We start from the raw sequence: 24,142 nt of genomic DNA, 5'->3' as shown, positions 1-24,142 counted from the left end.
AAATATCCAAAAGTACAGCGTAGCCCGGCCGAAGGGCAGAGCTACTTTAAAAAATCTAAAAAAATTCAACGAGAGTATTTTTGATGAGTATTAAACCACTGATTTTTTTCAATTTTTTGGAGGCCTTGAAAAAAATAGGTGGCCGGATTGAAGAAGAATCCATCATTTGCAGAATTGTTTCAGGGACCACAAGCAGAGAAATGAATTTTCAATACTGGGTGGATAATTCAGTAGTGTAAGTTCTCTTGGCATTGAAAAAGTCACCAGTTTCAAAGATATTTACGAAAATATCCAACTTCCGAGAGATGATATAGTCAAATATATCAAGACACTTTTTCGTCGACAATGTTATTTTCTAAAGAAAGAACAAACTATTAGATTTATTTAAAAAATTGACTGTGGGATTTTTCTGAGAACTAATTTTCTTCATCACTTCACTACAGAATCTATTTCCCAGTAAGTATAGGATATAAAATTAGGAAAGTACGAACACGGCTCGAGCGCAGCTATATATGTTGAGAAAAGTGAGGAATTTTTGAGAAATCCCCACGCCTTTTTGACGGAAGCAAAAAATATGACCCTCAGGTTACTTTATCATTTTCTCAATTGGAAAATAGGGCAAATTATAATGCAATTCTGTGAGTTGGCTTCCCATGGCGTGAGTAATCCTATCCAACCACCTCGTAAGGATCAAATTTTTTTCCTTAAAATCCCCACTTTTCTCAATATATATAGCTGAGCTCGAGCCGCGTTAACAAAAATAATTCAATGTATGTGGCGAATAATTTTAATCCCTTTCAATGTAAATTTTCTATAATTTTGACAATTTTTCATAAAAAAAATTATACTAATAGTTATTCCCATTCGTATTTTTCGCTAGTGGACCCTTAGTTCTAAGCATGTTCATGTACTTTTGTCTTAAGTTTATTTTCAACACATTATACACTAAATAAACATGCTGAACATGAAACAGAAATAGCGGTACATTTGGCACTATAATAAATAGATAAACTCCTATTTATTACCTCCATCTTTTTCTTTTCCTCTCAGAGGGGAAAAATCATTGAACGAAACAATACTGTACTAATATATCGATTTTTTTGAACTTATAAACCAACATTTTTACGACTATTAGAGAACAATGGTTTTTACATTTCATGGTGTTTTTCAGCATTGTTGACTTATCTTTGTACAAAAAAAAAAAAAAAATAAGACGTATGTGCAATATTTATACTATCATACACTTTTCACGATTTGTTCTGTGTCAGGCAGACGCATATCAACTTTTAGATTTCTGCATTCAATTTCTGAGTCTTTATACGTTTGACTAGACTTTCTAGGCACTTAAATTTATGATCTCTGAGCATTTGCTAGGTTCTCTCAAGGAGAATTGTACGAACTGAAGGAGGCATACGCCATGCGTGCAATTGTCGGTCTTTACTCCCAGCAATGATCTGTAATTTTTATTAAAATTTAACATTAATTGTCGTTGATTCCTCATTTTTTATAATCTTTCAGGTTTATCGGTGAAATTGAATTTTCTCAATAGAGAGGGCTTTCAAGAGAACCAGAATATAATGTTGGTAGTTTCATTAGAAAAATAGATTTCATGACATTGTAAAATTGCAGATTGAAAGCGAATCGCTTCACTATTTAATAGTGGCCCGGTTGATATACTTACAGTCTCGTCGATGATTTCCATACTCAGCAACATATTTCCAGGGCCTGGGATGCTGCAAATCAACTTTGGTTCCTGAGGAAAAAATGAAGGACACAGTGATTAATAACCTCTGGAAAATGTGGATTCAGAGACGAATCGAAGTATCTATTCCCCAAGTAACTGTCTCAGCACTGAATGGGTCTTTTGACATGATATTTGTCGGTACGTTACTTTGTGCCGCCGATACACTTTGGGGCTGATTTGTTTTCGCCCATATGAAAAAACTTCTTTAACAATTGAACCACACACGGTCATGAAATCAAAATGAATTCTACAAAATTTGCAACTCTTGAAAGGGTCAGCGTGTGCAAATTTGTAAGTTGATATTGTTTCGTGACTGTGATAAAATTTTTAATAATGTAAATACTTGTAAATTAATAGTATTCCGTGACTTGAAATATCTACACTGAGAGAAAAACAAACACGTTGTCAAACAAATCTTGTTTGGGCCAACAAAATCGCTAGTTGAAAATTGCCAAAAAAGAATTTTTTTTTTAACTACTAAATCTATTTTTGCGACAAAAAGTTTTCATTCCGGCGCACTCTCTGCATATTTGGCACAAAAAAATCCTCTTTTGATAATTTTCCAAAAACTATCTTCTTGGCACAAGTAAGACTTGTTTGAGAACTTTGTCGTTTTTCTCTCAATGTATTGTGGTGGATGAATGTCGAATTTGATAGAGAAAAAAATTAATGCAATATTCTGTTGAAACTTTTAACCAATTGCACCCATGAGAAAATACATGAGTGTATAAGTATGGGTGTATAGAAAGTATAGTATATAAAAAATATATGAAAAGCAGAAAAATCGATCATTTGAAATAATAATTATTTTCAGTAAAATATATGAATGTCAAGAAAAAAAATGTATTTGTTAGAGAAAAATATTAATGCAGTAGTTTGTCGAAACTTTTACACAGTTGCGTCCATGACAAAATACATGAGTGTATAAATATAGGTTTACAGAAAGTACAGTATATAAAAAAATACGGAATTGCTCCTTATTCAATTAACGATTCGAAAAATGTATGTAATTCTTTAAACAGTCATACCTTGGTATCAAAAACGTAAATATTCCCGTCATAACAGCCCGCAAACAGTAATTGCTGATAAAGCCTCATACAGACAATACCAACACCAGCTGTGTACTGCGTCACCTGCTCTCCACTCTGAAACACAAAAAAAAATCAGATTCCCATTGATAGCAGTCGCATAGTTATCAAGTAAACACTAATTCCTCTAATGAGTTGTTTTTCTCTTTGCTACACCCAGAAAAGTGTTTTTTTGAATCAAGTAAAAAACTTTATTAGAAATTTTTTACTTCTTTCAAGAATATTTTTTACAAATTCTGGGTATAATAAAAAAAAAATCTAGACCCGGTTGCACCAGCTGCGGGTATCGAAAACGTCAGATTAAAAAAAAGTAAATTTGGATGTTCGGTGGATTATTTTACCCGGGAGAGTGTCTCAAATTTATCCCAGGCACAAAAAATAAAATTTAATCCCAATGTTAATTCAAATGGGGCTACAGGATAAATAAAAAATTATTCTTCGTGTCAAATATTGAAAAATTATGACCCCGACGATATAATTGACCCCAAGGAAAAATTTTACCCTGGGGTTTATTTGGATAACAGGGCTTGGTGCAACTGGGCCATAGTTCTGTAAAAAAAAACAATTTATTTATTTCAAATAAACAGTTTTCTTATTTTAAGAAAATCACATTTTCATGTATTATGTGGAAGAATTTCAAAAGTGTATTTTCACAGTATTTATGAGCTATGAAGAAAAAGTGGGTATGAATCTAATACAGGAAACGTGCAATCTGAGCAACTTAAGCTCTATAGAATCATTCCGATTCAATTTTTATTGCACTTGTCACTGCAATATATCGTCTCCCTGATAGTGAAACCATGAAACCGAAATTCCCCCTATTCCCGTCCCCTAAATGTCTTACGTTATGTATGTACAGCAACTAATAATTATTGCATGTTTTTCATGCAGTCTTTTGCGAGTTTATTACCATCTAAAAACGATAATAAATTATTAGTATCAAATAAATAGTTATTTAATTCAAAAAGAAAATTTATTTGATTCAAATAAAGAAATTTTCTTAATATAACAAAACTGTTTATTTGCTGTAAATAAAGAATTTATTTGGATCAAATAAAGTTTTCTTAATAGTAAAAAAATAATTATTTATTACTTCATTTGACTCGAATAAATCATTTTTGTGGGCGTACTCACAATGAAATCGAATACAGGAATGGAAGTGCTGCTCGTTCCACAGTAGACGAGATTTCTGTCCCTCATAAGGCTGTAAACCGTATGAGTTCGCTGTCCAGCTATTGTCCTGAGGAAAAGACCACTCTGGGCATCTCGAATAGTAATTGGTTGGTTGCGAGAGGCAACGATCAGGATTTTTCGTGGGCCCTCAGTCGACGCTCGCAAAGCGAGCACTGGCTTATCAGAAAAATCTAATTTGTCTTCCCTCAAACTTCCGGTCTGCAAAAAAAATATAGAAATAGTAATAATTTAATGAATTCTATTGCGAATGTGAACAGTGAAATGAATTCCAGGGAAGCTCATCCGCAGATGATTTTGCCAACATCTAATGAACATTTTTTGAATTACCAAACATTTCTCCAGATATTTTTTTATCAACGTTCTAGTAATTAAAAATGAATGAAATTTGTTTCCATTGAAATTTTTTTTTAATGAATAAAGTGGATGATTAAGGCCCGGGTGTACTATATTTCGAATGTTATCTGGATTTTTTTAATCTTTCGTAAGCCAAAATTGTCAATTGAGGGGTACATCATGTAGAAATTCCCAAAAATTATGAGAGAATGATAAAAAAAATAGAAAAAATTCTCAACTTTTTCAAAGAGCGTTTTTAATTGAGATTCAGAATGAGTTGAAAAAAGTGGAAATTACAAATATCTGACTCGCTGTGGCAAATTATATATTAGCTGTCATTTTCCATGGTGGATAACAAAACACTAACTCCTCGTGGGAAGTGGCGGCTAGGTATCTCAATTTTCACAACAGTGGTATGTAGTGATCTGCCATTTTTATGTGATAAAAGTGTGGTTAAAAAATTCTCCAAAATATTACAACTTTTTTCAAAGAAATTTTTTCGTAATAAATGTCTCTGTGCAGTGTGGGAAAAGATTTACGAAATCAGTCTTCCCCCTGCATGATATTGGGGGACAGGCCGCCATTTGTCACCGTAAATCAGATACATTTTTCAATTTCTCGTTATTCAACTTATTCTGAAGCTTCAAATATCCTCGTGATGCCATTCTCATTTGTTTGTGTGTACACAAACATAACTAAATGAGTTTATTTGAAACATTTTATCTTTTAAGTTTCAAGAATTATTTTCACAAAATTTCCTGAGGTAAATAATTTGAAAATTAGCAGAATTTAAATAATTGAAGTTGATTTTTTTTCATTTTTTGAATCTTAGTTTTGAGGCTTTCGCGACCATTTCATGAATACGATTCTATGAAACACGAATAAGCGAATCATAATTGTCCAAATTATTTAGGTCAGAGGAAAATAGAATAATTCTACTTTCTTAATATTGCGTTTACTAACGTTTTCTTCGAACAAAGTTGATTAGAATTAATAGCTAGAATTAAGAGATTATCTCACATTTTTGAAGTTAAGAATAGGAGAATCTGAATGCAGATTATCTCACATTTTTACAACTTATTTTGAATATAAATTAAAAATGCTTTTTGAAAAAATTAAGAATTTCTTCTACTTTTTTCTTATTATTTATTCATAATTTTTCAAAACTTCTGCACGATGCAGAACTCAATTGACAACTTCAGATGACGAAAGATGAAAAAAAAACATCGAGATAACGTTCGAAAGATAGTACACCCGGGCCTTAATTAGACAATTACCTTGATGTCATAACGTGAAATATGGCCCGATTTAGTTCCAATGAAGATACTTCCCCAGGCTTCATCCATGCATTGAATGGGACTCCCAACTGTGACTTTAGGACGATTCAGTATCCCGCCCTGGAGAAAATTGTGAAACAAATTAATACTGAGTTATGAGTTACAGAGATACAGAAAATTCTACAATTACCATGACATCGTAACAACGTAAACTAGCGTCAAGTGACCCAGAAAAAAGGAACCACTTTTTGCTCTCTGTAATCCCTGGGATTTCATGTACGTAAAGGCACGTAACAGCGGCTTCATGTCCCTTGTAAATGTTCAATATTCCATTTGATTTTTGACTGTATCTGTAGATTGCGCCGTCTTCACTAGCTGCCAGGAAAGAATCGCCAAATACCTGAAAACATCGATTATCACTGAAGAATTAGATAAATGCAGTAGTGAAGTGGTTAACGGAGATAAGTCGACTTATCTCCCAGTTGAGTTTTTCAGGAATATTTCCGAATCTAAGGGAGATAGCGAAATTTTCGCAATCACATTCGTTGTAGCACTCAATCGGCTCCACAAAAAATGTTATAACAAACATTTTGCTATGCCTCTTAGATTACGAGATATTGATTGAAAACTGGTCAATAGTCAAAATTGACTTATCTCCTTTTACCACTTCGCTACTGAATTCAAGCTTCAACAAGATTTATTCAATTTGAAAATTTATTATTAATTGCCCAATTAGGAACAACACAACAGATTGTTTTAGTTATTTCTTGACTTCATCAACTGTAAAAAATATTACTTATATTAAACAGTGTAAAATCTGATGATGACTCAACTTATTTCATTCCCCTAATTACAAAAATTCTTTTTGTAAAAATGCCGAAAGGCATTTCTACTTTAAGGAGAGACTACTATGAGGTTTAAAAGTCATGGGCCTTTGGAATTAGATTTCTCATACATTGAAGATCGATTATATATGTTTAAAAACGAATAATTAGTGCAAAACACTAATTTTTTATTGTTCGTTTACCCCGTAAACGCTCAAAATGTTAAAAATAGTCCAGACCTTCCAATTTTTGAGGTATAGAGGTTTTGTTTGTCAAAATTTTTGGAAAAATATGTGCAATAACAATTACGAATTAGTTTTTTTCAATTCGACTCCTAGGCAGTTAATTTCGTTATTTTAATAAAAAAAATTGCACCGTTCATGTAAAATAGCCCCAAAAATATTTCTGAAAGAATTGCTAACATATTTTTAATATTTTAAGGCTCGGGTGGATTATCTTTCGAACGTAATCTTGGTTGTTTCTTTTAATTTGATAATCTGAAATGCTCTGTGAAATCGAATGGAAATTGTGATATGTTTTAGATTATGAAGATGGAAAAACAATCGAGATAACGTTCGAAAGAAAGCCGGGCCTTAAGGATAATTATAACTGCTTAGTTGATCCAAAAATCCTTATAATAGGGGAGGTTGGGGTAAAACGAACACTTTTGAATTTTTTAAAAATGTTAATGAGGGGTTGAAATTTTAATGAAATTTAATAATGTTTTTTTTCAATACAAAGAACAATTCTTTCCCTTTGTGACGAGCCTAAACTGAGCTCAATTGATAAATTTGTTTCTGAGTTACGAACAATTAAAAAAAAGTCTAAAGTGTCCATTTTACCCCACCCTCCTCTGCTACAGACATTTATCATGAATAGTAGATTAAATATCTAAAATCAATGATTGTAAGAAGTGTAAATATTTAGATTAAGTTAATAGAACATCACTGATGGTGTAAATAAATCTTGTAGATTTAATCACTTTAAACAATTAAAAAAAAACGGAATATTCATGTTACTAAGTCAGTAAATACCTTCAAAAGCATTAAATTCCCCGAAAAAAGTCCAAAAAACATCATTGTTCCTTTCAAGCTTTCCCACAAAAAAAAGAGCCAATGATTTTTCTAATCAATTTCTTCAAGCTTCTCTTACAAAATGTAAAAAAAAATTACCAATCCCCCAAAGCAACTCCACTCATTTCACTCACCTTAATATCGAGAATGGGTCCCTTGTGTGCACTGTACCTCATCCTCTCCCTCTCATCATCATCCCCTTTACCCTCACCATCGCCGGGCTCTTGATTATTCCCTTTCAGCTCTCCCTCCTTCTCACTACTCTTCACTTCTTTCTCCACCACTTCATCCCCACCATTACCACAGCCTTCCTCAGTGCTACTGTCCGGTGTCGTGATGGGTTCCTCCTTGATATCAATTACCTCAACATCCCCTTCACTCACCCCCTCCCTTCCTTTCCTTCCCAACACCTCAGTCTCTTCAATTTCCCCCAATTCCGCCTGCTCCTCCCTCCTGTCCTTCGCCAATTCATCGACCCTAGGGGACACTGGGAATCCCAGACAGACCGACTTGTCCGACATTTTATCCTCCTCAGGATCGACTCCATCCTCAATCAATTCAACCGCCGATGAACTGCCGACGTTATCGTCAATCTCGACCACAATCATCGACTGATAATCATCCTCACTCCTGCTCTTCTCATCACTCAAAACCATACATTTAGGCGGTGTCCAAGGATTTATCCTAGATATCCCGAGTCGTCTAAACGTTTGAGGATGAGCTTCAGGTCGTAAAGTCAACAAATACTTGCAGTCAATCAATTCAACTCGGCAATTCATCATTTCTTCTCGACTCCTCTCCACGAATTGTCGTTTTCTTTTGTGTCTACTCAGGTGAGGCTCAGTTCTGGAGGTGAAAGACTTCCTTCGACTGCGTATTGAGCTCGTAGAGCTTCCGGAGCGCGGTCGCTTCTTCACTTTGTCAATCTCCGGTGATGAATCTCGTGAACTTGATCGCAGAGCTCTTTTAGATCTGGATCTACTTCGAGAGGAGGATTTGTTGCTTCTCCTGTTGCTCAGCTTTTTACTTCTCCTAGATGTGCCCTTTCGTCTTATGGAAATGTCCTCGTCCTCGTCGTCACCTTCAATTGGAGACTCATCTCCCACTCGCGAGGGAATTCTGGGTTTTTCCTTCTCATCTTTCTTGGATTTTTCCATTTCTAATGGGATTACTTTATCGGCCTCCTTTGAAGTCGATTTTTTGTCTGAATCTTTTGCATTTGATTTTGATTTCACTGGCTTTTCTGGTCTCGATGGTTTAATATCAGTTTGCTTTGATTTTGGAATCTTTTCCGATTCCAAAATCCCTTTGACTTCGTCCTCAGATTCCTCGACGATTGGTTTGGAGGTTTGCGACGTTTTCTTGTCCTTCTGCAGACCTTTCGAGGAGGTGGAACTGGAAGTGTCTGACCAATCGTCCAATATTGCGGCTTTCAAGGTTGAGGTTTTCAAATCTGATGGTCCCTCCGGTTTTTTAGGCTCTTGAGGCTCTTTCTCTTTCTCTTTTTCATCACTAGAGTCTTCAAGACGTTTGGAGGGCGTCTTAACGTGGGTCCTGACATCGGCGGGGCCAGTCGACTCTTCTTGCTTTGGAACATCTTCGTCGGATGAATCAGAGTCAATGAGATTCAATTTTGTCTCAATTTTCTTTTGGGCTTTCGCCTCAATTTTCGATTCTTGAGATTTCTTTGGATCTTCCTTAACTTTTTTCTTGACGTCCTCTGGCACTTTCTCAGGGGTTTTTTCGGTTTTCTCCTGTTTTTTTGTCACTCCGGGCTTTTGAACATTGGTAATTCGATTTTTAGCGACAGCATCTATAACTTCCAGAACATGTTTCTTACTTTTAGAATCTTCTGGGGCTTCAGAAGTCGTCAATTTCTTTCCGTGAGTGTTGGACTTTCTCTGAGAATGTTTCTTCTTGGATGAAATTGATTTGGGGAAGTCGATGTTGTCGTCGTCAGCAGTGGTTTCTTTCGATTTCTTCGAGTCTTGCTTCTTCTTCATTCCGGCTTCTCGCTTCATACTCTCTTCCAGCAAGGCCAAACCCGTCGCCTTCTTCTGATCACTTGCAGCTCGATCAACAGAATCCAGAGTACTGTCGTCAGAATAAAGAAGACTCTGGCCCTCTGGAGCTCCTTTACTCAATTTCTTCCTCTTCCTCTTCTTCTTCTCGTCAGACCTTGCATTCACCTCCGAACTCTCGTTAGTCTCCACATGAGAAGAAACATTTTTATGTTTCGCCGAAGACTTCTCAAGACTCTTCGATCGACTCTCGCGACCTCTTTCCTCGCTGACATTCGAAGATTTCGCTTTTGGAACCGATGGTTTAGGCTTGAAGTCACGAGCAATCAATTGCGACAGCTTCACAGGTTTCCTCACTGGCTCCTCCAGAGTTTTTGACTTTTTGTCTTTTTTGCTGTTTGAATCTTCGGAGGCTTTGGAGACGGAAGAGTCCGCTGGGCCTTCTCTCCTCGCCTCCTTGGGTTTGATGACTTCAGTATCGTCTTTACTGTGGCCTCGCTTCTTCGCTTTGTGAGGAATTTTGTCCTCCCAATTTGGTAAACGTTTCTCCTCATTTTTCGAATTTTTCTGGGGCTTGACAGTGTCGTTAGGAGTCACATCCGAAGGCACGCATTTACTCGATGAAGTGTCAGACGTATTGGACTGTTCATTTTCTAACACGTCAGGCAATCGAGACACAATGACTTTTGGTGTCTTCGTAACTATTGATTTCTCCTCTGGATCGTCCGATTTGGCTTTCGGTTTTTCTTCGATCACTGACGACTGTTCAGGGACGTCAGCCTGAGGGATCGGCCACTCATCGTTCTGTAACATCTGGTAGAGTGTCATCTTCTCGTTCATGAGATTCTGAATGGCGATGTCAATCTCCCTCATCCTCGCCATCACCCCAATCTTCGTTGTTGGCTGAGAGACCACAACGATATTTGATTTTATCGCCTCTTCCACTCGTTTCTCAGTAATCTTTGACTTCTTCTTGTCGTGATGCTTGTGCTTCTTTCGTTCACGAGTTGATGTTGATAATTTGTTGAGCTTCTTCAGGGGATCGACGTCCTTTTGCTTCTTTGCATGACGATCCTTCGATTTTTCGAGGGCTGAGTCCTTCGATTTGTCTTTCTCCTCGGGTTTCGCGGTCTCTGGAGGTGGTGAGGGTCCTGATGGAGTGGGTAACGGCTCCGAGGGTGTAGGGGAAGGTCTCGAAGAAGATGGTGAATCGATATCTACCCTGTTATCAAGATTCTCCGAGAGTTGAGTTGATTTCGACTTCTCATCCTGTTGATTCACTGTTTTCTGTGATTTTTCTTCCTCGATGACCTCCTCTCCCTCTTTAATTCCCGAAGATGTTTCAGTTTTAGTGACCGCAGAGGAATCATCGATTCTCGATGAATTTGGCAGTTGATTGTCAGTGGATTGAGAAGTAGGAGATTCCTCTGTTACCAAAGAGTTCAGCGAATGTTCAACATCTTCAGGAGCTAGAATCTGCATTTGGGGCTCTACCTCTAGCTCAGGCATTCGAACAAATTCATCGGCTGTTGGAATACTCGCGTCGAAACTGTCAAGTGCCTGATGTCCTCCAGGTGCTTTAGCATCTTTTTCCTCAGCTTCTTGCAGAGCTTTAATATCTTCCTCCGCCTCCTCAAGGGTTTTATCATCGCCCTCAGTAATTTTGACAGTTCCTCCAGCTTCCTCAAGTGTTTGGATATTTTCAACTTCCACCAGAGTTTTAGTAATATTTTCAGTTACTTTAGGAGTGTCTTCCACTTCTCGATGGCTCTCAGCAGATTCTCCATCCAATTTCGTACTTTGATCACCCTCTCCAACGATTTTAACACCTTCCCCAGTGATATTCACAGTGCCGTCACCCTCCTCTCCTTGCTCAGGCGTCTTGACTTCCTCCTCAGTCTCCCTAATCATCCCCTGAAGAATCAAAGAAGGCAGTCTATCAGGAGAAGCCTTCCTCCCCACTTCCATCAGCTCCCTCACCACAATCGCCACCTGATTCGCCTGATCCAAATCCTCGTCGTTATCCAGTCCCCCCACGAGTTCATCATCTGGGGTGAATGAAGTTCTCAAAGGTAGTGAGGAGTCATTAATCATATCAATAGGTGAAGTTTCCGCCAGCTGATTCTCATAGATCGAGCCCTCAATGTCATTCTCACATAGAATTCCAAATTCATCAGTAGCTTCTCCCTCATTCGTTGGAGAATTATTAGTTGTGGCGAAGGCTATTGGATCGTCTAGCAGAGAATTCCTCGGAGTGTCCACCACCAGAGCTCTGTCATGGAGGACAACATTCTTCCTTGCTTCCTCCGTTGATATTTCAGCTTCTAACTGCCAATTTGTGTGAGACTCAGCGAAGGAGGCTTCTTCCTCCTTTGAATCTGGAATGTTTTGGAGATTGTGGAGGTCCTCTGGACCTAAATGATCAGGATCGACCGTCCAGGTGGCTTCGTCAGCCCTCAGGGAAGCTAAATCGTTCCTCTCATTGAGATCAACGCCTTTCAAATTTTCTATCGATGAGGTTTGGGGTTCTCGAGGTGAATTCAGTGATTCTGGAGGCAGAGCCTCTTCCTGGAGACTCTGAAGGGCTGGAGGAACCTCTAGAGGGGATATTGAGGGTGCAGATGCATCATGAACTCCGAGAGAATCACCTGGAGCTTCGATCAGGGAGTCGTTTAGAGCTTCCAACCGATTCTCTGTCTCTTCCTGTGCTGTGTAGTCTTGAGGGTTTGCAGTAATCCCTGATGAGGCTGGATGAACCTTATCCGTATCTTGTAAACCCTTTGGGACATTTGTGGAAAGCTGCAACTCGTTGTTCAGTTGTGCTGGAGCTTCCAGGAGCTCCAGAGACTTGATTCCCTCATTTTTGAGAAGCTCAGGCGTCACATCGAGCTGTGAAATTATGTCTGAAGGATTGCTTGTCGTCACTGGTAATATTTGTTTCTCTGATGGGTCGTAAGTACTCAGTGGATCCTCAAATGGAGACTTCAACGGTTCTGATGGGTTTGTGGATGAAAGCTCGGACGTTGCAGCTTCTTCAGGGGTTGATGTGGTCTCAACAACTCCTGTCAATCTTTCTGAGGATAATTCAGCTTCTTTTTCGTCAAACTCACCATCAATCGTCATTTTTAATACTGAATCCACGTTATCTGGTGCTTTTACAAACTCTGGAGCACCCGTATCTCCAGCTTCTTCAGATATTCCCTCTTGTTGAAGATTCGAGTTTTGAATTTTGGGGTCGGGGAGACCCTCCACTGGAACTACGTCTGGCAGACCATCGCTGCTAACTCTGTTACACAGTCGAAAGTGAATATTGAATTTATTACGTCTCTTCAGTGAAATTTTTCCTTTCTTAGCGGACTTTTCCTGTTCGATTGTTCCAGATTGCTTCGCAGATTTCTGTGGCTGTGAGGACTTTTCCTGTTCCACTATTCCAGATTTCTCCACAGATTTCTGTGGCTGTGAGGACTTTTCCTGTTCCACTATTCCAGATTTCTCCACAGATTTCTGTGGCTGTGAGGACTTTTCCTGTTCCACTATTCCAGATTTCTCCACAGATTTCTGTGGCTGTGAGGACTTTTCCTGTTCCACTATTCCAGATTTCTCCACAGATTTCTGTGGCTGTGAGGACTTTTCCTGTTCCACTATTTCAGATTTCGCCACAGATTTCTGTGGCTGTGAGGACTTTTCCTGTTCCACTAGTTCAGATTTCTTCACAGATTTCTGTGGCTGTGAGGACTTTTCTTGTTCCACTATTCCAGATTTCTCCATAGATTTCTGTGGCTGTGAGGACTTTTTCTGTTCCACTATTCCAGATTTCTCCACAGATTTCTGTGGCTGTGAGGACTTTTCCTGTTCCACTATTCCAGATTTCTCCACAGATTTCTGTGGCTGTGAGGACTTTTCCTGTTCCACTAGTTCAGATTTCTTCACAGATTTCTGTGGCTGTGAGGACTTTTCTTGTTCCACTATTCCAGATTTCTCCATAGATTTCTGTGGCTGTGAGGACTTTTTCTGTTCCACTATTCCAGATTTCTCCACAGATTTCTGTGGCTGTGAGGACTTTTCCTGTTCCACTATTTCAGATTTCGCCACAGATTTCTGTGGCTGTGAGGACTTTTCCTGTTCCACTAGTTCAGATTTCTTCACAGATTTCTGTGGCTGTGAGGACTTTTCTTGTTCCACTATTCCAGATTTCTCCATAGATTTCTGTGGCTGTGAGGACTTTTTCTGTTCCACTATTCCAGATTTCTCCACAGATTTCTGTGGCTGTGAGGACTTTTCCTGTTCCACTATTCCGGATTTCTCCACAGATTTCTGTGGCTGTGAGGACTTTTCCTGTTCCACTATTTCAGATTTCTTCACAGATTTTTGTGGCTGTGAAGACTTTTCCTGTTCCACTATTTCAGATTTCTTCATAGATTTTTGTGGCTGTGAAGACTTTTCCTGTTCTACTATTTCAGATTGCTTCACAGATTTCTGTGGCTGTGAAGACTTTTCCTGTTCCAGTATTTCAGATTTCTTCACAGATTTTTGTGGCTGTGAAGACTTTTCCTGTTCCACTATTTCAGATTTCTTCACAGATTTCTGTGGCTGTGAAGACTTTTCCTGTTCCACTATTCCAGATTTCTCCACAGATTTCTGTGGCTGTGAGGAGGTATTCCCCTCTGTAGCTGGTGAAGATACATTGTGCTCTCTTTTCGAAATTTCACCAGAATTTATTCGACGTTTAGAGCTCAGTGGTCCGGGTGGAATCGATCGACCAGTGTTAGCGTTGATCTTAGCTTCGGTGGGAGGTGAAACTTTTCCTTTGAGCACATCCGATTGATCGATGACTTTCTCCTTAGAACTGGGAATTTGGGCAGATTTCTGCATCGTCTTCACTTTATCCCTCTGTTTGTCCCCGAGTTTTGCCTCTTCAGAAGGCAAATAATTCTTGGTCACAGTTTCTTTAACGAGAACTGGTGGAGAAGGGGCGGCAGAAGCGACAGGATCATTGAGAGACGTGGAACCACCAGAGACTTGATTAATTTCAGATCTCTCCTGGATCTTCTCATCAGGAACAATTTTCTCCAGCAGAGGTGGAAGTTTCCCCTCAGCTCGCAATTTTCTCACCAACGCCCTCTCCTGATACGCTTTAAAGTCCAGTTTCTTCGGTCTAGAACCGCCCTTCGCCCCTTCAGCCTCGCTGGTCCCTGAAGAAATTTGCTGAGGACTTTCCTGAGGTCTGTTCATCCTCAGAGAAATGGCATTATCAAGAACGAATGGAGCTAAACTAATTGCTGTGTCCTCCACGAGTTTATTCCTTTGAAGAAAAGTAAATCTGGCACTTTCTACAGGTTCAGACACAGTCAGAGGTGATCTACTCTCAACTCTATCTAAACTCTTCCCAAGGCCTTCAGCACTCGACTGCAATGGTCCCCAAACCGAAGAGACAGGAGGGGAAGCTGGTTTAGTCGGGCTAACAGTTTCGACCTTCACAGTAACAGTAGGATCGAAACTTTCAGTCTCCAATCCAGCATTTTTCCCCAGCAATTCGGCCATAGGCCTCACCTGGTGTGGAGGTGTAGAGAGTCCCTTCCTCTCCAGACTCTTCTTGAAGGCCTCAGCACCCCCCGGTCTCTCAAAAGTCTTCTTCACCACCTCCGGCATCTGCTTGAGCTGTGCTTTCGTCTTCAGGAATGGATTTGGATTTTGAGAGTTGCTAGAGCTCAAACTCGTGGGGGATGAGTGAGCTGGTGAGTGTTTAGAAGGTGATGCGATCGTTGGAGATGGATTGCTGGCACCGGAGGCTAAATTAGTGACTGATAACTTGGGCTGATGGGTCGGTTTGGCTCCCAGAATCGAGGGGGAACGGATTGTTGGAGCTTTAGGGTCTTCCTGATGCGTCAGGGCAGCTTTAGCCATCGCACTTTTCGGCCCAACAAGTGGTCTCTTACGTTGAACTTGAGGAGATGCCATCTGCTTTCGCCTGTCCACCTTCTCCTCCTCCTCAGGTTCTTTCTTAATTTGGTGCTCAGCGAGAAGGGGCAACGAACGATCTTGAGAAGTCTCCTCATCTCCAGAGTAGTAATTCCTCTTCTTCTTCTTCTTTCGATTCTTGTGATGCTTATCCTTTCGACGTTTTACTCTCCTGTCCTTTTTCTTTGATCTTGAGGCTTTGTGCGCTCGCTTCTCCTTGCGTTTTCGTTCAATCTCAGCTGTCACCTCGTCCCTAATCTCCTCATTGAGACTCTTCTTCTTGGCCATTTTCTCTCGTTCCTTTATGAAACGCAACATCCGAGAGACGTCGATGCTGGGCTCGTCAGAGCTATTGTCAGAGCTACCCGAGGAGGATGCACTGTCGTATTCATCACTGGTAATATCCTCATTTGAATGTTCACCGTAATTATTTTGCAAACGAGGAGAGTAAGTGTGAGTCCTCAAAAATGGATCCTGATCTCTTTCTCCATTAATCTGATCGGTGAATTTTTTACTGTTTTTCGAATTCATTATTTTGTAGGGATTGTCGTGAGAAGAGTGAGAGGACTCTCCATACCTTGCATCATACTCTTCCTTGGTTAAATTACGGAAAAAATCTAGATCACTGGAGCCCTTGCGAGACCTCATGATCCTCTGATCATCGCTCTTTGACGCTGCTTTAGCCTTAGCAATGCCAGTATTGAATATTCTATCAACTCTATCCACAATTGGTGTTTCAATTCTCGAAATAATGGAATTAGTAGCATAATTATTTCCATAATTGTGAGTGAATGCTGATGTTTGTTTGGCATTTTGTGTCGCTGTTTTTGTTGTCATCCTCGCTCTGTTGATTCCAGCAGTAAAAATATCATCCAACTCGTCCATTATTAATGCACCAGCTTCAGTGGGTACTGATATTTGCGACGATAAACTTGAATCTGGTGAATGAAACTGATGATTTAGCTGATTTGGCTGATTATTATCAGTGAATGTTGGATTTTTGCAACGTTTACCCCTACGTGCATTAACTGTAGAGTCACTGCTAGTTGCCAAGCTCTTTGTTGTGTCTTTACTCACTCGTTTATCGATCTTACCCAACTTGAATGTATCGCCAGTGGAAATAACAGGTGCGTTGATCCCTAACGTTTGCGACGACTCGCTCTGGCGTAACTCATCGATCTTAGGTGTATTTGTTGTCTCTTGGTTGGATAAAGTGGTTTCAACAGTGTTATCCTCTTGTGGAAGTACATCGAGCTGAAGTACTTCATTCAATTGGTGGATAAAATTCGTCGGCAGATCGGAGATATCAACAGTTGCTGCTGGATCCAGTATTTGTTTCAACTGATGTATGAAGTCCTCTTTATCGTAAACATTGTCCTTACTCTTGATTTTCTCGTCCTCCGTATTTCTCATCTCCAGGGAGAGTGAGGATTTCTTCTCCTTCACCAAGTGCTGCATTGCGATGTCAAATTTACGAAGATTCGAGTTGTTTATCATATTTTTAATATCGTTCTTCGACATCTTGAGGAAACGACCGATGACACGGTCCTTCCAGCTCGCCTCCTGTGGTTTTTTGGATGAGGTCGAGGGAGTCGGCAGCGTCTCTGATGGCTCGGGAGTGTGGGAGGGACGAGATGTGCTCGATGAAGGACTGGAGAATAAGTTCAGTGTGTCGAATTGAGAGGATCTGAGGAGGTCCATCAGATCCAAGGTGGGAAGCTGCTTTTTTGGATGATTTTCCGGTTTTTCAACGACTTTTTCCATTTTTTTCTCCAATTTCTCGGCTCTCTTAGTAGATTCGGCTTGACCTGCTGCTGGTTTTACGTCAGGTTCAACCACTGGTACTGGTGACACGACTTGCTCTCTCCAGTCATTTGATTGCTCCAATTTTTTCGATGGGAGACTCAGGTTAAATGTCACTTTAGGGCGATCCTCTTTTGTTGGAGACATGATTTCCTTCTTTATCATTACTGGGGGAGTTGTGGTGATGGTCCGAGGTGGGGGGGTTGTACTGATGGTTTGTGGAGGAGTGATGGATGGTGATGGAGGATGGGGAATGGAAGGGGCTGAAGCAGCAGCTGGAGCAGCCGTGGAGTCACCAAGAACTGAAGATACCGAGGGAAATTCGGGGGATTCGACCTCTTGACTCGTCTCTTTTTTCTTCTTCTTCTTCTTCGATTTAGATTTCTTTTGAATCTCTTCCTCAGCCGGCGGCACTGGCAGAGGTGGAAGTGGTGGCGGCAAATCAGGAAGTGTTGGAAAATTATCAAAACCATTTTCACACTCTTTTTCGAAATTAATGTCGTCAGTTTCGCCCATTCCCATGAGTTCCTGGGCAAATTCCATGGCTTTTCTCAACTCCCTGAAGGCGTCGTCCTCGTTGGCAGCGGGGGGTGGATTCTCGGGCATTGGAATTTGATTCAAATTGGGATTTAATCCGGCATTCAAATTACTGTTAAGGGGAGGTGGAGGGCCCAATGGAGTGGGATAATCCAACGGAGGAATGACTGGGGGATAGTTCATGGGGACGAATGGCGTCATGGAGCTGTAACCAGGTCCCATACCGTAATCCACTGGTGGTAGATTCATCATCGGGGGCATCGAGTAGCCTCCAGGACACATGACATTGTAATCCGGCATTAAATTGCCAATTTGCAGCTCTTTGTTCTTCTTCCGTGGATCAAAAACTGGCGGCGGCTGGAGAATATCGAACTCCGCTGGTTGCGGCGCTCTGTTTGCTGGTAATGGAGGTGGAGTGAATCGTTTATCCAACGGATTCTTGATGTTGACGGTGATTTTTTGGGGAAAATTCAAGTTGCGCGGCGATTTATGGAGGCTCGTGGATTCTCTGGATTCAGTTGTTGGAGAGTTAGCGTTGGGGAGAGACTCGGGGGTGAACTCGACAGGGCACACTCGAGGTTTGTTTCTGTTAACATCGCTTCTCGATTTATTTGAGATTTTTCGATCGACAAAGTCGTCGGGGGAGGGCTCTCTGCGTTGAGGAAGTTCAAACGGATGAGGAGAAGCTCTTTCCACTGGGGATGGATGCATCGATGAGAGATTGGAACTCTGGAGATCGTCGTTTGGTTTTGCAGGCTCTGGGGATTTTTCGTCGTTTCTCGGGGCTTCGCCGACGTCTTCTGGATCTGGAGGTGCGTCTGAAGGGTTTGGACAATCCTCTGATACATTTTCGTCAGTAATCCCGTCGTTATTTGAGGGGATATTGAAGTCATCGTTGAAGTTATTGAGTTCAATTGATTTCAGGAAACACTCGTCGTTCGTGAAATCTCCTTCGTCCTCGGGGAGATTCTCCTGTGCATTAATCTGAGGATCAGGATTGCTGTTCTCAGGCAAATCCAGGGGTATCTCCTCAGAGTCGTGGATGGTTATTTCACTGAATGTTTTCACGCTCTTGGCAACGTCGATGATCTCGCAGTCGGGATCATTCTCGTTGATGTTCGTGGACTTCTGTCCAGAGTCCACGTCGACTCTTCCAATGTCCTTGAGGTCACTAGTGGTGAGGGCGATCTCAGGGGGTCCGTGCATCAGTTCAGGTATTCCCTTGAGTGTTCCCTCATCCCCTGGCTCAGGTCCAGGAATGTTGAAGTCGTCGTCCCAGAGGTTCATGTCCTCAGTGGAGGTTCCATCGTTGCACAGGAGCTTGCGCTTCAGTTCGTCAACTGCGTCTGTTATTTTTTGTCTGCGTTCCTCCTCGGAGCCTAGGGGAGGGGGTCCAGGATCCTCGGGCTTCTCGTTCTGCGGTGGAAAATCTCGATAGGGAAATCTCCATCTGCAGTCTTGATTGGGATATTGATTCTGGCTTCCTCTGCCATTCGGGGATCTGAAGTTCGGGGCTGTGCCTCGGGGAAAGGAGCCTCGGGTGCCGCGGGCAGGGTAGTTGGACCCCCCTCGGAATTGATGCCTCAAATTTCCCTGAAAACGTCCACGACTCTGCCAGGTTTGAGGCGCGTTGTGGGGGTTGTGTTGGTAGAAGGACTGGGGGTTTGGAGGGGGCCACGTGTCCATTTGTGGGCGGTCATTTCGACGTGGAGGGTTGAAGGAACCTCGGGAGAAGCCGCGAGTATTGCTCTGGCGAGGACCATCCCCCTGGTTGCCGGCGTGTGACCCCTCGAAACGCCCCTGTGGTACGAAGCCTCGTTCTCGGAAGCCACTACTACTCATCGCACCTTTATCTGAGGTGAGCACATTTGATCCAATGTAAGTGGGGGGATCATCACCAGCGGGCTGCGGGGGTGATTGTCAATGCTGTCTGGAGCATTTTTTCGTGGCCGCTTGAGGGATAGCGACAGGGGTTTAGGGCAAACTTCGCGGGAGGGGAGTGTTGGGGTGCTTGGCAATAGATCTGGAACAGAAAACATTTGTTATTGGTTTTTCCATGCTTTTGGAGAGGGTTTGGGGAGGTGATGGGAATAAAATAGAATATTGGACAGTTCTCGGGATGTCTTGGGAACTGGGGGCATAGGGTGTCCTGTGAAACCGGGAAGTTTCAACAAAATTCCCGGACTTTTTCTGGTTAAATTGAGGAAATTCCCGTGAAATTATGTTTGGCTGGCGGAAAGAACCATCAAGTGAATTTTCGTTGTCATTTTCTATTTTCATATTGAAAATTTTTGTTGGATCATAATTTCGAGACAATTCAGATGTTTTTTCAGTGTTCGTCAGACTTCAAAGAATGAAATTGAGTGTTCGTTTTTCATTGCTAGAATGGATTGAAAAAAAATTGAATCTTTTAGATTTAGTCTTTGATTGGCGAAATTATCTTTGATTGGTGAAAAGAGCTATCAAGTGAATTTTCGTTGTCATTTTCTATTTTCATATTGAAAATTTTTGTTGGATCATAATTTTGAGACAATTCAGATTTTTTTTCAATGTTCGTCAGACTTCAAAGAATAAAATTGAGTGTTCGTTTTTCATTGCTAGAATGGATTGAGAAGAAATGGAATCTTTTAGATTTAGTCTTTGATTGGCGAAATTATCTTTGATTGGTGAAAAGAGCTATCAAGTGAATTTTCGTTGTCATTTTCTATTTTCATATTGAAAATTTTTGTTGGATCATAATTTTGAGACAATTCAGATTTTTTTTCAATGTTCGTCAGACTTCAAAGAATAAAATTGAGTGTTCGTTTTTCATTGCTAGAATGGATTGAGAAGAAATGGAATCTTTTACATTTAGTCTTTGATTGGCGAAATTATCTTTGATTGGTGAAAAGAGCCATCAAGTGAATTGTCATCCAAGAGCCATCAAGTGAATATTTTCCTTGGATCGTAATTTTCAGCCAATTCAGATTTTTTTTCAATGTTCGTCAGACTTCAAAGAATAAAATTGAGTGTTTACTCAAGCCCAATGAATGAATGAATGAATGAAAATTGAGTGTTCGTTTTTAATTGCATAGAATGAATTGAGAAAAAATTGAATCTTTTAGATTTAGTCCATCTGCTCCACTCGATTTTTTAGACATTATACAAGAACAAACAAAAAAGAGTGCTTTGAAAGAAAAATTTTTTTCATAGGCTATTGTCCGTAATTTATGACGTAAAATGGGTACTTAATTTCATTTTCTAGAGTCTAACGAAAATTGTGGAATACAAAAATCTACATCAGATGGAAATTGCGCAATAAAGGAAGTATGGCTAGGGGAATTTTCAAAGACTTTTCAATTTTAGCGAGGTGTCCCCTTAAGAGGTGATCGCTTTGTCAACTTTTCAACAAAAATACGTCCAGCGAAAAATTTTTCTAGAAAATTAGGATGCTAACATCTCTCTAGCGAACCAGGCTGAAACTCTCAGTGTTTTTGCAGTTTGTATATTGTGGTGGAAATATTTGAAAAAATATTGAATGTTCGTATATTTGTGGTGAATATTTTTCAAATATTTCCACCAAATCTTGATTTTCGAGAATTCCTTTCAAACGTAGACTGCTGAATTTAGAATTTTCTATAGAAAATCCGCAAAAACAGTGGGTTCTCAGTCTCATCCCACGGGAAGATGTTAACATCCCACTTTTCTAAGTAAGTTTGAGATCAAATTCCAGGACAACGTTTTTTGTCAACAGAAGGATTCCCAAAAATTTAGTTACTTGGAGAAAACAAGCTTCAAATTTTTTAATTCCAGAAAGTTGTCGTAATTTCCTGACTTTTCCCTGACATTTCCAGACCAATCAAATCCCTGACAATTCCCGGTTTTCCAGATTTCCCTGACGGCTGGACACCCTGAATACATGAAGGAGGAATGTCAAGAGATCTTCCACCTGGGACATTAAATATTGTCTGCACGAAAGGTCTCTTGATGGATTCCCTCAATCTCTTATATTTGAAGATGTGTGCTCTAAAATTCTGAAATATAAAAGATTTTTTTCACAAGTTTTTTTTCACAAGTTTTCGTCAAAAGGGGGTGTGAATAAAAATGAGGGGTTTGAGAAGATAATTTGAATAACTAGTCTTTTCTGAGATGCTTACGTGAAAGCACTGCTAAACTTTTTAATGTACACAGAGAGAAAAACAAACACGTGGTCAACCAAGTCTTGTTTAGGCCAACAAAATCGCTAGTTGAAAATTGCCAAAAAAGAATTTGTTCGGTTCGAATTTGAAAGTCTCAAACATGAATAATTGTTCTGCTTTCGACAGCAACGAAATATTTGGCTCGAGAGGCGGATAATTCACACCAGACGGTGCCTTTTCAGGATGAAAATATCTCATATAGAGGAAAATTTATCAACAAATATTTTATCCCTAAGTTACAAGATTGCTATCATATAATTATTATTGTTTCATTTAAGGGTTCATTTCTTGTCTGTGATTATTAGACAGCCGAAACGAAAAACTACTATCCCTTGTTTCGCATAAAACAAAGATTTTTCGGGAGCAAAATACGTATGGGAGTATCGAATAACGAAGGAGTAGTGCTAGAAATTCCATTTCTTGCGTGTAAAGAGAATGCAATTTTTTTCAACTACTCAATCTATTTTTGCGACAAAAATTTTTCACTCCGGCGCACTCTCTGCATGTTTGGCACAAAAAAATCCTTTTCTGATAATTTTCAAAAAACCATTTTCTCGGCACAAGTAAGACTTGTCTGAGAACTTTGTCATTTTTCTCTCAGGGTATCATTCCTTGAGATTTCTGATACTATGAATTATGCAGGAATGAATTATTTATAAGGCAGGACTCTAGATACATTCCTCCAATCCTCAATTTTTTCAGACATTTGCGAAGTGCGTAATTGTTTACAAATATTTTGTATTCAAATAATTGACCCTGTTGTCAGATGAGATTTTGATAAACGAAAAACGACAATCAAATTCTTGTCATAAATCAGGGACGTTCCGATCCACGTGCGAATCCCCACTAGGGCTAATTCATTTCAAGCTGAGAATTAAACAATGACAAGATTGAAAAACCATTTTAACAGCTCATAAAATTATCTGCAGTAAAGGTCTCTCAGTGAATTTCTCTGCAAATGAACTTTGGAATTAGTGAGGTAATTGAAAATTGAAAATTTTCCGACAATTCCAGTACGCAGTCCAGCCAATTATCTACAAGGATTACATGGATTCATATATACGACAAAATAACCTTAAAAATAATGTCGCCACCATTTCTGAATTTCGCAATTCTTTGAAACCCAGACATTTGGCATCCCATTAGAGTATCATTAAAAAAATCGTGCAACAAATCCCTCTGAACCCCCTCATTCCAAAGGTCTTAGCAAAATTACCCTGATATTCACTCCACCCCATACTTATCATTAATCAAATTAAAAAACGATAAATAATGTTGACTCCTATTACCTCTTGATAACAAAGTGAAAGAGTTCGAGTCAGTCTCCGCTGAAAATAACGTCTCACACTCTTCAAGTTATCGCACTCTTCGATTTTCTAATCCACTGTTCCACAGCTAAATGGATATATACACGGTAAAGAAACAAAATAATTCATGCACTACTCTTGCCCTGATCGGTCTATTATCACTCTCGATATGCATCACCAAATAGAACTCAATGGATTTCTCCTGAATAAAGTCATGAATAAAAAAAAAAATGATCAAGTGTCCGAGCAGATGAGAGCAAGCACCCAGTCCTACCGTGCCTTATCGTCCCAAGACCAAATTGTTCTGAACGAGTCACACTAACCTAAAAACTCGACCAAACAGCGAATAATCCCACTAGCATTATTCGTTCCTCAATATGAGCACTCAATGAATTTTTTAACCCCTCAAAAGTCTTCGACGTAATAACTCGCTTAGCTTCCGTTATGTTTACTCTCGTTAGGCAGCGCAACGGAATGTCTACGGAGTAATAGCAATGAGGGTGATTATAATCGAACTGTGGTGGCTTTTGCGTCGATTGGACTCCCTCGGTATTTGCACTCTCTCGAGGCTATATATTATTTCAACCAATTTCTCGTACGAATGAGAATATGATGATTATGTTTACCACGATTCTAAAGAGAGAGGTTGGGTTTTTTTAGTTTCTTTAAAATGGAATCGACTTCTTCTTTCCGTTGCAATTGTCGCTTACCACTGCCAGGTGTCACCACATATTTGCTAGTTCGCATAGACCCCTAGTAGCGACGTAGGGTCCCTATGACCACCATATGAACCCAAGCAACACAG

General features: G+C 40.0%; 1 protein-coding gene across 1 annotated transcript; it reads right to left on the bottom strand.

Moving 5' to 3' along the window:
- Positions 1 to 764: 764 nt before the first annotated feature.
- On the bottom strand, positions 765 to 23,974 carry LOC107041592 (microtubule-associated protein futsch). Its single transcript, XM_015262202.1, has 8 exons — positions 23,320 to 23,974; positions 7,668 to 19,875; positions 5,827 to 6,036; positions 5,637 to 5,756; positions 3,967 to 4,224; positions 2,773 to 2,889; positions 1,682 to 1,753; positions 765 to 1,454 (listed from the first exon to the last, which is right to left on the bottom strand). Exons 2-8 carry the CDS (start codon positions 19,692 to 19,694, stop codon positions 1,371 to 1,373), a joined length of 12,888 nt encoding a protein of 4,295 aa, XP_015117688.1. The 5' UTR covers positions 19,695 to 19,875; positions 23,320 to 23,974; the 3' UTR covers positions 765 to 1,370.
- Between the last annotated feature and the right edge of the window lie 168 nt (positions 23,975 to 24,142).

This window comes from Diachasma alloeum, unplaced genomic scaffold, assembly GCF_001412515.2.
Source record: "Diachasma alloeum isolate Michigan unplaced genomic scaffold, Dall2.0 Dall_scaffold_00368, whole genome shotgun sequence".
Classification (NCBI taxonomy): domain Eukaryota; kingdom Metazoa; phylum Arthropoda; class Insecta; order Hymenoptera; family Braconidae; genus Diachasma; species Diachasma alloeum.
This window is presented reverse-complemented; position numbering and strand designations above follow the sequence as displayed.

What these genes read in the sequence shown, in the direction of transcription:
- LOC107041592 (XM_015262202.1), bottom strand. Translation starts at nt 19,694, where the DNA reads ATGAGTAGTAGTGGCTTCCGAGAACGAGGCTTCGTACCACAGGGGCGT. An exon ending in GACCCATTCTCGATATTAAG is followed by an intron (nt 6,037 to 7,667) that starts GTGAGTGAAATG and finishes CGATGTTTTCAG; the next exon opens with GTATTTGGCGATTCTTTCCT. An exon ending in TTTACGTTTTTGATACCAAG is followed by an intron (nt 1,754 to 2,772) that starts GTATGACTGTTT and finishes TTTTTTCCTCAG; the next exon opens with GAACCAAAGTTGATTTGCAG.